Raw genomic sequence first — 15,320 nt, forward strand, 5'->3', positions numbered from 1 at the left:
CTCAGATCACTGTTGGAGCATGAACTTACAGCACAATGCTGACTGTGGTGACTCTCGTGTCTCTCTCCAGTGGACTTCGGTGTGAGTGCTCAGCTGGATCGGACCGTGGGCCGGAGGAACACCTTCATCGGGACTCCTTATTGGATGGCCCCTGAGGTCATCGCTTGTGACGAAAACCCAGACGCTACATACGATTACAGAGTAAGAGCCTCCACAGCAGCTGTTGCATCCTGGCATTGTGTATTTGTGTGAAGCAGGCGTACTGTACCTGTGAATGTCTCGATTTGTCTGAGTATCTGTGTCGTCTTCTCTTGCAGAGTGATCTGTGGTCTTGTGGTATCACAGCTATTGAAATGGCTGAAGGAGCACCACGTGAGTATCAGTTTTTATTACCGTCAGAGTTAAGATGCTGGTTCAGTCTCTTAAATTCTCACCGTTGCATCTGTGCTTCTTCTTTCAGCACTTTGCGACATGCATCCCATGCGTGCGCTCTTCCTCATTCCAAGAAACCCTCCTCCCAGGCTCAAATCTAAAAAATGGTGAGCACCACTGAGGGCGTTTTGTGTGAAGTTTGAGTATTTCCATCCTTTCTATTCTTCTTTTTACCATAATAAATTCGTACAAATTGAGTTAGTTCTGGCATATTTTGATTTTTATCTCTGATCTGAGATCAGGCAGCTACAGAGGCTACAGAATCCTGAGCTCGGCCTTTCCTCTGTGCTTTGCTGCTGAGCTGAACATCTGTGATACACTTGCTCTGGCAGACTCAACCTCTCCTGGCACACACACTGCAGTGCAGCTCTGGATGGATGCACTGCAGTGGGGAAAAATTCAACTCTTCAGAGCTTGAGAGCTTTGATGAGTTTGATGTTATTTTAAAATGTTTCTTCATAAAACAGAACAAAACATAAAACCTCAATTCATATCAAGAAACCAGAGGCTGTATTTTTACTTAAAGGAATAGTTCACCCAAAAATCATAATGATAATGGAAGAAATGTTTGAGTGCACAAAACAGTGCTGGAGTTTCAGGGGTAAACAATCCTCTACCATCCCTACAGGTCCAAGAAGTTTTTCAGTTTCATCGAGGGCTGCCTGGTGAAGAACTACACGCAGCGCCCGCCGACGGAGCAGCTGCTCAAGCATCCCTTCATCCGAGACCAGCCCAACGAGAGGCAGGTCCGCATACAACTCAAAGACCACATCGACCGGACCAAGAAGAAGAGGGGAGAGAAAGGTGCGTCTGGCTCTTTGTTTCTGATCATTTCTTCTCAAGTTTCTGCTGAGTTTACAGCTGTGGTGAGTTTCTCTGAGTGACTTCTTCATTTTACCGACTACAGATGAGACCGAGTATGAGTACAGTGGCAGCGAGGAGGAGGAAGAGGACCCCCCAGAGCAGGAGGGAGAACCCAGGTATGATCAAGTTGTCAAAGCACTTCTTAAATACGGGTATAACCATTTTTCGGGGGACATTTTCAATGGAATTTGGTCTAATCAAAACCTTCTGTCCCACTTCCTCCCATCATCCAGCTCCATTGTCAACGTGCCAGGTGAGTCAACTCTGCGCCGCGACTTCATCCGCCTGCAGCAGGAGAACAAAGAGCGGTCAGAGGCGCTCCGCCGCCAGCAGCACCTCCAGGAGCAGCAGCTCCGCGAGCAAGAGGAGTACAAGCGCCAGCTATTGGCCGAGAGGCAGAAACGCATTGAGCAGCAGAAGGAGCAGAGGAGGCGGCTGGAGGAGGTTGGTCACAGAAAGATGAGACTGATCCTGACAAACAAAAAAGTCCACATTGACAACTTTAAAAACTCAAAAAAAATTATTGTGTACCCCACAGCAACAACGACGCGAACGGGAGATGAGGAGGCAACAGGAGCGTGAGCAGCGTCGCCGCGAGCAAGAGGACAAGAGGCGTGTTGAGGAGATGGATCGTAGACGCAAAGAAGAGGAGGAGCGCCGGCGGTCCGACGACGAGAAGAGAAGGAACGATCGTGAACAGGTCAGTTTTTACATATTTTTACTTAGAATATCAAAAAAGGAAACTATAGGTATGTGTTAAATCTATAATCTATATTAAAAAAAAGTTGTACACTCACTGTTTACCTGTGAAAACATACCACTGACTCCAGTGACTGCTTTGCTTCTGACAGGAGTACATCAGGCGCCAGCTGGAGGAGGAGCAGAGGCACCTGGAGATGCTGCAGGAGCAGCTGCTCCGTGAACAGGCCATGCTGCTGGTCAGTCACACATATTCACCTCTTATCATTTCCACCACACTCACACTGCATTGGCCCTTTTGTCAGTTATGCTAAAACAAGTCTATTACAAGATTGTCACTGAAGCTGATCCTTTATGTATTTTAATTCACACATGTTTACGAGTGAAACCCTTTTAAAGTACAGCAGTGCTGAAGACATCAACCGTCGTCACAGAGGGCTCTACAACATGTCTTTGTTTTGCATTTGTCTGCTTTTTTCAGGCATCTTGTTGTTAAATTAAATCCGTTACACAAACTTGTGTGAGAGAAAATGTTATATTCTTCCATTGTTTCAATGTTTTAAATGCAAAGTGCATCTTCTGTTTTTAATCACATTTTGCTTTGTTTTTGTGAAGTGAGTCGAAGCAATAATTGCCTTCTTGATTGGAAACATTTTGAAATCTATTGTGGTTATTCAGAATGATGTAATGACTTTACATAGCATCTATCACCACAGCACACATAAGAAGTAAGAGTGTTACTGAGGAGTAAAATGGGTGAATGGTGTGACAAGTGGGCTGTCTGTAAACAGAATGGTTTAAGAGGCGGCACTCTCAGGCTACATTCATTAAGCCAACGCTGCCATCTCTCCTCACCACATTGAACACACTCTGCAATAGGAGTTCAAGTGGCGGGAGCTCGAGGAGCAGCGCAAGGCCGAGCGACTCCATAAGCGCCTGCAGCAGGAGCAAGCCTACCTGCTGTCGCTCCAGCACGAGTCCAAACCGCAGCCTGGCGACAAGACCAAACCCCCACAGACCTCCACCCTGCCCCCCGACAGAGCCCTCACAACAACCCCACAAGCTCAGGTCCTCGACAGTGCAGTTACTGTAGTGAGAGGCGCTCCCGAGTCCCCCGGAGCCCCTCAGACCGTCCCCTCAGACAGCGCCAAGCCCCAGGCAGCAGAGCCAGAAAAGACTGACAATGCTGAGACGTGTCCCGACCCGCTCCAGAACTCCCCAAACTCCCCAAGCCCCAGCCTCTCTCAGACCGCACCCCCATCTGACTCCCAACCTCCCGAGGCAGAGAGTTCGGAGCCTGATAGGCCTGCCAAGCCCGTCAGTCATCCTCCGCAGCCTATCAGAGAGGTGAACCTCCTCCTCGGCTCTGCCTCCCCCGCCGCCTGCTCTTTCCAGCTTCCTCTTGCTTGTCTTCACTCACTGACCGTGATGATGGAGGTGGTGCGAGCAACAAATAATGGTTTTCATTATCTCAAACCGTCACATGTAATTTAACGTTATTCCCAGAGCAATATCTAATTTGTTACAACACAGACCATCGGAGCCAGGCCGTTTTGAATGAAACAAGTGGGGGGTGTGGTGGAGAACAGGGGGGAAACCACAGGCTCGCAACCACCAGCAACCAGCGTCTTTATGTCCTGAATAAACCGGAGCTGTTCTGCTCCACTCTTCTCTTGGCACTCGCGCTCACTTGCCCTGTTGCTCGACTCCTTGACTACTAAAACCACGACGATGCCCGAAATGTTTTCGTCTTAATTTTCACTTTGAGCAGGCGAAGCAAGAGAAAGAGAAATGATGAATTTGTAATTTTCAAATAATTTATTGATCATTTCCCTCCATAAAAATAAAGACGATTCCATTGGATTTTTATTATTTTCTTTTCCCCAGAACTCCTCCTCAAAGCAATACAGAACCACAAGTGTTAGGAATTTCTCTTGATCTTGGACGCAGACCTGTGAACTTCTTTAATGTTTACACTGTGAATGTGTCTGTGTGGATCGGGGCCATTGCATGTGGATGGCTGAGGCCCGAACACTAACATGCAGGACACCCCAAGCAGCATCTCCTGTCATCAGCTGTTCCGTGTCATTAACAATGATCTTTCCTTCCCATTTATTATTCAAATTCAAAGGTGTATTTTGGATTAAAGTGTCCCGTCTCCACCTCTTGTCTGTCCACACATACCTGTGTCTGTACAGCTTCAAGCATGTGTAATATCATTGTCACCAAATGTCTTTATTGTTTATTAGAAATAAGGGTTTCTGATTGGGACAAAGTATTCCTAAGCAACCTTAGTATTAGAAAATACATGGAGATTGGAACCATTTCATTCCGAAAAGAAAACTTTGAATTCAAGCTTAAAACTTAAACCTTTCAAAGTGGTTCCTTCTCTTTGATTTTCTCTCTTCTTAATTTGGTCGCTGAAATATTTGTCCTGACCCTCATCCCATCTTTGTCCTGTTCGATTCCCCCCCCCATCCCAGGCTGACGAGCGATACCGTAAGAACATTCAGGGCTCACCTCAGACCGCCCCTCCTCCCAAGCAGCCCCCTCTGCCTCCCCGCTCCTCTGAACCATTCTCCAATGGTGGCTCCTCCGCCGAGGCCTCTGCCATGCACCGGCCCATGGAGCCCCAGGTAAATCCTTCCTCCTTGCTTTTCCTATTTCTCCTCTTCCTCTTTTCCTCCAGTTCCTCCCCCTGTTCCAGCTCAAACATGATTGGTCAAACTAGAGAAAGAAACAGAAGGTTTCTGTCCCTAAAATCTCCCCCCTCACCTACAGATTCTGTATATTCACCCACAGAATCTGTTTATAGAGATGAACTAACCCATTGATGATTTAGTTTCTTCTTTTATGCCACTAACATCCTACCATAGCATTAGACAAAATTGTAACCTAAATAACGTTTACTTTACTAACTCCACAACATTGTCTCTGAACCATAAAAAAATCCAAAGGGTAAAAAACATGTTTTTAGCTTCATAATTACATAAATTTCCAAAAATGTTGAATTATTCCCTTTACTAATAAAAAGGATAAACTAATAAATAGTATTTAAATTAATCTGAGTGAAACACATCGTGTCGTTTTGTGCTTTGTCTGTATGCATGTGGACCCAGTATATCTAAGCACCTGTATGTGAAAAGCCACACACATCTTCCCTCATGTCTCACTGTGTTGTCTGCTTGTTCCACCTCCCCTCCTCCTCCTCCTCCTCCTCCTCCTCCCCCTCTTGTCCTCCCCTCCCTCCCTCACTCCCTAAAAGGTCCAGTGGTCCCACCTGGCTGCTCTAAAAAGTAGCAACAGCGCCGCCCCCTCTCCTCCTCCTCCTCCGCCCGTGGTCTCTCGCTCCCAGTCCTTCAGCGAGCCCGGCGGCGTGACCTCTAGCTTTGCACAACTTCACCTGCGCTCCCAGGACCCCCACCATCACCACCACCCACCATCAAACGCACGCACTGACCCCCAACCTCCCCTCCTCCCCCAGGGCCAGACTAGGGCAGAGCACCAGGCCAGCGGCGAGGAGGTGCCTCCCAAGGTAAGGAGTCGATAATGGCCTCCCCCGCTCCCGACCTGACCTTGACTCTTCCCTCCCTCCCGTCACCTCCTCTCATTTCAGTCACTTCACCACAACCTGTGTGTTTGTGCTCTGTCTCATTTGTTGAAAATCAACATCGAACACAACTAATATAAGTCGTATTCAAATTTAAAAACTTTGAATTCTAGGCCCACAAATTAGTTATAAAAGTAAAATTCAAAAGCTATGTTACACAGCACAGTCCTGCACCTAAATTAGTTCTGTTGGTGGCTCTCATGTTGGAGAGGTTTTGCTATCACTGCTACCTCCTAGGGAAGATATCAGGTTTATTTGATTATGTGATGTGATGCAGCTTTAAATTCTTGTCGTACATTTTGAATTTCAGATCGTCAGTAATTCAGTGGTTATGCTCATGTCTGTAGCTGCCACTGTGTGTGAAGACGTCTGAATCTGTCTCCTCCAGGTACCAGTGAGGACAACATCCAGGTCTCCAGTGCTGTCACGCCGAGAGTCTCCTTTGCCGTCACAGCCTGGGAACCAGGGCGGACAGAGGATCGCTGGCAGGTGAGGAAAGACACCTCAGAATCATTCGGATTGTGCAGTTGTTTATGAACTTTTTAAGGCAGTTGCAAACGTTTGAAATTAGGATATTTTTGGAACATTACCACTGCCACAATAACACAGGTGGATGGGAGTTAACGTTAAACTTAAAGTTGTATATTCAAATATACTTACAGAGAAAAGTTACAATAGATGTATATCGGCTCCGCCTTCTGTAACTTTGCTTTTATGTGTTAACTCACTTGAAAGCACATTTGCAAATCCCACTTTGAATGATATTACTGTTTATTTCTTGCTCTTGTTAATGAGACTTTGTTCCCTGTGACAGTAACGTGGAGCAGCGCCCGCTGTGGGACCGGGTGGAGAAGCTGCAGCCCCGGCCGGGCAGCGGCAGCTCCTCCGGCTCCTCCAACTCCAGCTCTCAGGCCAGCTCCGGGGACCGCTTCAGGCCACGCTGTGAGTCCCCTGGTACTGTACACGGCTACATTTCACTAACTCTACTCACTGCTCATTACTTAATTATGACTATTACTGTAATGACAGTTTTGTGGTGGTTCCAATACAGGCAATTGAAGATTGTTTCAGAGCCAGCTCTTATGTGTCCCCGCGCTAACTCCACTTCCTTCTCCTCTCAAAGCTTCCTCCAAATCTGAAGGGTCTCCTCTCCAGCGGCCTGAAAATGTTCCCAAGAAACAAGATGAAAAGAACCTCGCCAGACCCACTCGACCAGCCGTAAGTCCCCCGTTACCAGAGTACTGGTAACGATTGTATGATGCTGAATGTGAAAACAGTTTTTTACCCCTCCTCCCCACTTGTGTTTTATCTCTATTTTCTATTACTCTAATTAAACAACCACCTGATGTGTGCAACATCACATGAATCCAATGGCTCGTGATTGTTGGGGAACCTCTTAGGTTGATGTGGTTAGCCTGTTAAAAGAGATTACATAATCACACCGATGCTGTGCTTGCACCATTGTCCCACTCATTGCATCATAAACAAATGTTTTTTTAAATAGGGCCATTTCTCCTTTGTGAGGAGGATTAATACAATAATTCTGTCGCTGGTTTACCGTCTTCTGCTGGCGCCCTCAACTGTGAGGGACGACGCCCTCACGCCTGCACAGTTCATTGCCTTTCATCGACAAAACGCACACAACGGCCCTAGAAGGGTTAAACCCTCCACAGCTGCTTCCTGAGCCTGGATATGAATGCGAGCACATTTGAATGCAAACGCACTCCTCCTGTTTCCTTGTACTTGTCAGAATGGGTCCTAATCTCACCTGGCTTTGTTGCTGGATAAACTGTGGCCCATTTGCTTTGTCCAACAAGGCAGGGACGTATCCCCGCCTGTGTTGCTTGTCACTGACCGTAAAAGTCTGCATTAGTCAGAGTGTGCAAGTGAAAACAAGCAGAGGGCAGCATGGGTATCACAGCAAGGAGTGACACAAATTTTTATGATTAACCCTAATTTATGCCACTCAACTCACCGTATTGTTCAACTTGGACTAAATGGCGTCTTAGCCCGGGTCCAACAAGGTTTCAGGCCGGCAATTATTTTAATTAGCACTCTAAATTTCACAATCACGGCTTAATTAAGTGGTAAAATACTACAGATACCCAGAAATCGGAGACTGTATAAACATCTATGTTGAACAGAAATAATAATATGTTAAGTAATAAAGGATGACGTCAAGGCTCCTGTTATGTAGCTTTAGCAAAATATGTTTTTCTAAGACTTCATTACTGTTCCTTTCAGGACCTGACTGCTCTGGCCAAGGAGCTCCGTGCGGTAGACGACGTGCGGCCCCCCCCACAAGGTCACCGACTACTCCTCCTCAAGCGAGGATTCAGGCACCACTGATGAGGACGACGACGAGGAGGTGGACCAGGAGGCTGGAGAGGAGTCCACCTCCGGACCCGAGGACTCCAGAGCTGGGTAGGCAGTAGTGCGATGATGTCATTTATTTGCCTCTGTTCTCTGTTGCGTTCATGTTTACTGTGCAAAGTGTTGCATGGCTTCTCTGCATGGCTGTTAACACTGGTCTGGTTACGGACGTCAGATATTCCCATGGCTTCCGCAGGAGACTGAGCAACGGGGAGACGGAGTCCACTAAGACCATGCTGGTTGAAGACTCCGAGAGCGACCAAGCAATTACGCCCTCCAAGGACGGCACGCTGGTCATCAGACAGGTAAGAGGAAGAGACCGAACTCTGACTTACTCAGACGGCAAGTTATTCTACTTGCATATTTTTAGAATTGTCATTTTCCTTTTTCTTTGTGTCATTGTCATCTCATTCTCCATCATTTTCTGTTTGTCATTTTGCATTTTGTTCTAAATTTTGTTGATGCAGCGTGCACAGCAGTGGTGGTCTGCAGAGATGAGTTTATAGAATATGTAATGTCTGGATTAGTTGAGTAAAGGATAGTACGAAGCAGCCAACACACACCACCACCTTCTCTTCACCTGCTTGCTCGAGCCCACAGTGTGCCTGTTCTTGCTTCCAGAGCACCGCTGACATAAAGCGGTTGGTCAATCTCTCATCCTCCTCTTCCTCCTCTTCCTCGGCTGGCTCTGGTCATGGCCACGGCCAGACCCCCAGCAACGGGCCGCCAGAGAAAAACGGCTTTGCCGGCCGCATTCACCACCTGCCAGATCTTATCCAGCAGAGCCATCACCCCTCTTCCTCCTCCACAACCATCCCTTCCTCCTCCTCCTCCTCCCCCTCCTTCCCCTCATCATCTAGCCATGCCAGTCCTGCCATGTCCCCACAGAACCCCCTGGACCAGTTCACTGCCATAGAGGTATGTCGCCCCCACATCACTGAGACAAACTATTAAGGAATGGACGGCAGCAGGTGAACAGGCTCAGACGTGGAGTAAGCTGCAGATTTGGGCAGTTGCAAATGTTTGTTTTTATCCAGCTTGAGTCAAAGATCGTGAGGAACCTATGATCAATTTTACAGGCCTCAAGCTAGATAAAATAAATAATTGCAAGTGCAAATTCCTCAAATTATTTCTAATAGTTATTCTTGTTCAGTTCTGTTCACACCTGCCGTCCACTCCCTAATTGTTGGTCTGAGCCTCTCTCCTGCACTCCCCCCTCTGTCCCCTCCTGCTTCACTCTAGCTCTCCTCTGCCCCCTTCTGGTCTTGCCTGTCACCTGGTGGGAGTCTCCTGGCTGCAGCCTCCTTCCCTCCTGCACTTCACTGCATTGCACTGCTAACACTGGTGCCTCCTGGTGGTAGAACACGGTCAGGGCATGGAAGAAAACTAAAACTGGGGCTTTTTGGGGTGAACCGCAAGAGAGTGTTTCTTAGCCGTGTTTATTTGGAGTAGTAGCAGTGTTGGCATGGTGGTGGTGGCAAATCAATGTTTTTGGACTGGAATTCTGCAGATTTATACTCGCAGAGTAGAAATTACATTTATCTTTCAGGATTAATCAAGATAACAGCTTCTTTCGTGGTGTGACGCAAACAGCAGGCGTCTTGGGTGGTGGACTAACCCATCTCTTCTCTCTGTGCTTTATTAGGAGCAGATTCTTTTACTTCCTCTAAACACTTCACAGCAGCTCATTTTTTAAATCATCTCTCATTTCCCCTCGACACATTTCTTCTTGTCTCACATGTTGTTCCTATCCGATAACAATTCTGTCCTCGCTGGCTTCAGAACGACTAACACAACTGCATGTTCACTGGATTCTGTCTAACCCCAGATCTCACTGCCAGCTTTGTGTTCCCAGTTGTTTTGTCTCATCCAAAAAATGCAGTTTGATTGAAAACAGTTTTGCTAAATGCTGTTTTTTTATGAGCCCCCAGAGGCAGAACTGTAACTCTTGTAGTTTAAATCAACAGTCAGAGTCAGTTTTATATGTTGCAAATAAATTTAGCAAATTTTTATTTCCTGGTTTGAACCAAAGGCCAAATAAATAATCTGTTTCATATCTGTTAGTTGTGTTGTCTCCTAGATACATAAATAGTTTTCTAAATGTTTGAAATCTCTCCCAGTCCCAGTCAGAGAGCAACTCCATGTCCAAACACAAGTCTTCCTCCTCCTTCACTCCCTTCATCGACCCGCGCCTTCTCCAGATCTCTCCATCCAGCGGCAGCTCCCTCAACAACATGGGTAATTAAATACTGTGAAGCCACTTCAGTTCCCTGATGACGGGATGAAGCAAGGAAGGATGTTTTTCTTTTCTTTGAGGGTGTTTTTATGAGGAGGAGCGAATTTTCTCTCCAGCCTTGAAAAAGAAATGATGTTGAAACATTTGAGCTCAGGTGACGTTCATAGTGTTATGCAAGGAAATGTCTACAGAATAGTTTATTCACAAATGATTTAAGTACAGGTTGTAGTGACATCATATCTGACACGTCCCCCCTCTGTTTCCCCCCTCCAGCTGCATTTGGTCAGGACGGACGCCTGGTGGACCCGCTGAAGGCCGACCCGTCCCGTAAGGGCTCGGTGGTCAACGTCAACCCAGTCAACACGCGCCCGCCGAGCGACACGCCCGAGATTCGCAAGTACAAGAAGAGGTTTAACTCTGAGATCCTGTGTGCTGCTCTCTGGGGTAAGCGTAGGTCGGAAAGAAGCTCGTGATACGGCCGAGTGCTGCTTTCAACCACTGGGAACTGATGTTTGTGTTTGTTCCAGGGGTGAACCTGCTGGTGGGGACGGAGAGCGGTCTGATGCTGCTGGACCGCAGCGGTCAAGGGAAGGTTTACCCTCTGATCAACAGACGACGCATCCAACAGATGGATGTGCTGGAGGGACTCAATGTCCTGGTCACCATATCGGGTACATGTCTTACCTGTGGCGAACCCAAACCCTTCTTATGTTATGTAGAAGTAGTGATGGAGGTTTGGATGGCTAGGTGTCGGGGTATTAAGAGATGCCCAAGTATGTCTGAGGTTGTTCTTCCTCTGAATTTCTCCTCCCTCCTCCTGCAGGTAAAAAGAACAAGCTGCGAGTGTATTACCTGTCGTGGCTCAGGAACAAGATCTTGCACAACGACCCCGAGGTGGAGAAGAAGCAGGGTTGGGTCAATGTGGGCGACCTGGAAGGCTGCGTCCACTACAAAGTCGGTACGTTCCCCCATCTGTCATGACTCTTAAACCTGGAATGAAAAATGCTCCCAAAGATTTGTCTCGATCTAGGTGGAAGTTCTTTTCACTCACGATTGTCTCTTGTCTCTTTTTCATTCCAGTGAAGTATGAGAGGATTAAATTCTTGGTGCTGGCCTTGAAGAATGCTGTGGAGGTGTACGCCTGGGCGCCCAAGCCCTACCACAAATTCATGGCCTTTAAGGTAAGTGTAGTTCTTGGATGGATCAAGGTCTGTGTAGGTGGTTCTGACTAACTAACTAACTAACTCATTGTTTTAGTCTTTTGGGGACCTGGTGCACAGGCCTCTGCTGGTTGACCTGACGGTGGAGGAGGGTCAGAGGTTAAAGGTCATCTACGGCTCCTGCTCAGGCTTCCATGCTGTGGATGTGGACTCCGGTGCCGTCTACGACATCTACCTGCCCACACATGTAAGCGCTCAGCCGAGACGCCCATTATACCTTGTTTTTCACACCCTTCGCTCTCCTTCTCAAACGCGTCTTTCCTCCCCCCCTCAGATCCAGACCAGCATTCAGTGCCACGCCATCATCATCTTGCCCAACACTGACGGGATCGAGCTGCTGGTGTGTTACGAGGACGAGGGCGTCTACGTCAACACGTACGGGCGCATCACCAAGGATGTGGTGCTGCAGTGGGGAGAAATGCCAACTTCAGTGGGTCAGTGAGCTCAGTTTGACTTTTACAGGGATTTAAGTTCTGCCTCTCAGTTCTGTGCACCATCAGAGCGAGCTAGGGAAACTGTGCCGCCTCTTAAAAAACTGCTCCTCTGTGTTTGCTCAGCCTACATTAGGTCAAACCAGATCATGGGCTGGGGCGAGAAGGCCATAGAGATCCGCTCTGTGGAGACGGGCCACCTGGACGGGGTCTTCATGCACAAGAGAGCTCAGAGACTCAAGTTCCTCTGTGAACGGAACGACAAGGTGAGGAAGCTTTCTCTTTGCCTTTCTAAAGTCTTTACTTCCAACTTAATATACATAACATTTAGTGTTTTGGACATTTTCAGCAGTGTTCTTTTGCCACATTGAAAACCTTTAAATGTTTGCAACTAACTCATGTAAATCATGTACACTTTTCTGTCAGGTCTTCTTCGCCTCTGTGCGCCAAGGAGGTGCCAGCCAGGTGTACTTCATGACCCTGGGACGCACCTCCCTCATGAGCTGGTAGCCGTTACCCCCCACACAGCGCCAGCCGACACGGTGACCGTACCCAAGCAGCGACCAACAGACGACGATTGTGACTATGACCGATGAAGAAGAGAACAGCCTTGAGCCTGAGCTGGAGAAGCATCTCTGCGAAGGGGGAAAAGGTTTTGCTCTCGTCTGCTCGGGGCAAACAAACAACGGATTGGACTGTAATCATGAAAAGAAGCGAGGGATGGGGTGTGTGTTTGTGTGTGTGTGTGTGTGGAGGATCGTTCTGTCTCTGTCCTAATGTCCGTAAACTGTATTACGCCGACAGAACCCCCACACCAGCCTCCAGCTTCTCCTCACCCCATCTCCACCCACTCCTCCTCTTCCTCTGCGGGATGTCGACTCTGTTGCCTGTCGATTGGCGATTGATGAAACCTGTTATGTGTCATAGTAAAACTTTGCATCGTGTGTGTGTGTGTGTGTGTGTGTGTGTGTGTGAACGGAGGCAACACTGAGCATGTGAATGACTGACAATGTGTGCGTTTGTCTGAAGGGACACGTTTAAGAGGCTAAACGCGACCGCCGGCGTAGTTTTGAAGCCACACCCTCGATCTCCGCCGTTCGTGGCTGCGCTTAGTCCAAGGTCCTATTCGGGTTATAAACAAACTCCTATTCCCTCCATGATAGATTTCCACGTCAAGCATGTCACGAAGAAACACTCGTTCACAGTCACCGATTTACTCCCGTAAAAGATGCTTGACTTGTAAATCTGCCTGCGTCTTCACTTTTTTGCCTTTTCCTCCTTAAAGTGAAGATTTTTTAAGGGACCTTCTTGATGTATCCATTAAACACAGGGTACTGGATTATCAGCGTGTACATACTAACGACATCGACCTCCCCCGGGTTTAACCAACACTCTCAACTTTTACCACATTGCCTCAAACGTACTGTAGGTTATGTCGGGACGGAAGTAGCCCTGTTTCTGATGGCATGTTGCTTTGGTGTTATTAACTAAATTAGCCCCTGTTTTTAATACACTGTATATTTTCTATGTGACTCGCTGCACATACATGAAGCATAAGAACACACCTGTAGATGAGTTTTAAAGGAAGAATCCACCTTATTCATCGTCCTCTGTGGTATTTTTCAGGGCTTTCCAGACCCAGAAATGTGACGTCGTCGGGTGGATTTATTTTCCTTTAACACCAGACATTAGTAGGGCTAGGATAAACTGTGAATTAGACATGCAGGATTAGCAGGTGGCCGTTAACGTAGCATGGACGCCAGCGGGCAGAAGTGGCGCTAAGGGAACGAAGGCAGCGTGCATAGGTGCCACTGAAGCAGGCGGAGAAGAAGCTTTGAACATCACACTCCACATCGAGGAGCGATCAGGTCCACGATCTCCCAACTCTGTATTAAAGTGCAGCTGAACGTTGCCTTGGAAGGGGCTCAAGCCGATTTATAAACCGCAAACATCCTCCGTGAACAGCAAAGACGTGTAGATTTAGTGTCGGAAGTCTGAACCAGCCATGTGATTCACTATTGGACCTCTTGTTTTTGACATTTTCAGTCAGTCTGGATGGAAAATACCAATTTAACCAGAGCGTCACTCCATCCCAGAAATGTATTTTACTTCTTCATTTTATTTCTCTCCCTCACTCAACCTCTGAAATCCAACGGTTTCATTTCACCGTTAAATTTGTCAGATCATCATCCCGTGGCTCCTGCGTCTGTACGACACGAACAAATGGGATGAATTTCACCTCCTTCAGGTCGACTCGACTCTGGGCTCCTGCTCTGAGGCCGGGTGGTGCCTTCACGCAGAACACGGGAACAAGATGCTCTCACTTGTAAAAGCGAGGAAGGGAAGACAAATCACACGTTCTACTAGCAGTGTTACGAAACCACTTCAGACAACAAGAACCAAGCAGCATATTTTCTAACTTGGACTTAGTTTTTAATCTTGTTTCTTGCGATTTTTATTATGTAACCCTTCAGATAATTATGCGACTGCAGTGGTTTTTAAATTTTAATGCAATTATGTTGGAAATGTTTACAGAAGCAATTGTTTTGTCAAACCAATGTGCATCGATATGAATATTTATGGTTTATTTCGAGGGCGGAGTTTTACCCTGTTTTGTATTTTGCATTATTCCCTTTTTGTACCATCATTTAGACCTTTTCTTTTGTGTGTGTGTACAGGAATAATTGACTTTTGCTCACGTTACGCAAGTCCAGAGTGTGATTTTACTGATTCCTCTACATCCTGCTTAGTGCAGTGTGCCCCTGGCTGTGTGGCAGCGTGGACGGAAAATGTTTTCCACCTGCCAGGTGACATGTTTCCCCTCAAACGTCTCTCTGCCACGCCTCTCTAATTTATGTCCTCTCTGTGTGTACTATGGGAATTACTGTATTTTCCTGAAGGTCTTTTTTTTCCATTGAATAAAATGAGAAGTAATTTACAGTGTGGTGTCACGCTTTGTAAAACTGTTCTCGTAAAATTTTATTAACTTTGGAACCATAACTTTACTGTGATGGCTAATTTATTACTGCTAGCGGTGCCAAAATTGGGAAATTTATATCCCAAATTTTTAAGGTTGAGGCATCAAAACTGCAAAAATACTCCCATTTGAAGCCTTGTACAAAAACTACATTTATAAGTATATAAAACATACAAACTCATATATAAAGAGATACAAAATATAGGTTAAAAGTATGTAAAAAGAATATAAAATGACATGTAAAAGTACCTTTCACTATACGAAAGTATACAAAATACATAAAGGTAGATAAAATAACATGAAAAATATATATAGATATACAAAATCATCTTTAATATTTATGAATATATAAATTGATATCAACTGAATCAAATACTTATAATCTTTTCGGGTGGAGCTCATTTTAACTGTGTAATGTCTGGTTCTTAAACGTTTAACAGTATAAAATATTTACAAAGTTCATTATAGGAAACTTCAT

General features: G+C 46.4%; 1 protein-coding gene across 1 annotated transcript in view; it reads left to right on the top strand.

Annotated features, from left to right (window-relative positions):
• The window catches only part of LOC117776392 (mitogen-activated protein kinase kinase kinase kinase 4-like), a 29,798-nt gene extending 14,998 nt beyond the window's left edge, over positions 1-14,800 (top strand). Inside the window, 27 exon segments of the mRNA XM_034610262.1 lie at positions 71-201; positions 318-372; positions 461-539; positions 1,061-1,236; positions 1,340-1,412; positions 1,530-1,740; positions 1,835-1,996; positions 2,148-2,234; positions 4,479-4,631; positions 5,261-5,530; positions 5,994-6,094; positions 6,420-6,559; positions 6,729-6,823; positions 7,006-7,014; positions 7,850-7,897; positions 7,899-8,029; positions 8,154-8,283; positions 8,600-8,896; positions 10,099-10,216; positions 10,488-10,658; positions 10,742-10,885; positions 11,038-11,172; positions 11,295-11,395; positions 11,472-11,621; positions 11,709-11,868; positions 11,992-12,131; positions 12,292-14,800. Of these exon segments, the coding sequence (XP_034466153.1) occupies positions 71-201; positions 318-372; positions 461-539; positions 1,061-1,236; positions 1,340-1,412; positions 1,530-1,740; positions 1,835-1,996; positions 2,148-2,234; positions 4,479-4,631; positions 5,261-5,530; positions 5,994-6,094; positions 6,420-6,559; positions 6,729-6,823; positions 7,006-7,014; positions 7,850-7,897; positions 7,899-8,029; positions 8,154-8,283; positions 8,600-8,896; positions 10,099-10,216; positions 10,488-10,658; positions 10,742-10,885; positions 11,038-11,172; positions 11,295-11,395; positions 11,472-11,621; positions 11,709-11,868; positions 11,992-12,131; positions 12,292-12,375 (3,551 nt within the window). The 3' untranslated portion in view covers positions 12,376-14,800.
• The last annotated feature ends 520 nt before the right edge of the window (positions 14,801-15,320 follow it).

The sequence above is a fragment of the Hippoglossus hippoglossus genome, chromosome 2, assembly GCF_009819705.1.
Source record: "Hippoglossus hippoglossus isolate fHipHip1 chromosome 2, fHipHip1.pri, whole genome shotgun sequence".
Classification (NCBI taxonomy): Eukaryota; Metazoa; Chordata; class Actinopteri; order Pleuronectiformes; family Pleuronectidae; genus Hippoglossus; species Hippoglossus hippoglossus.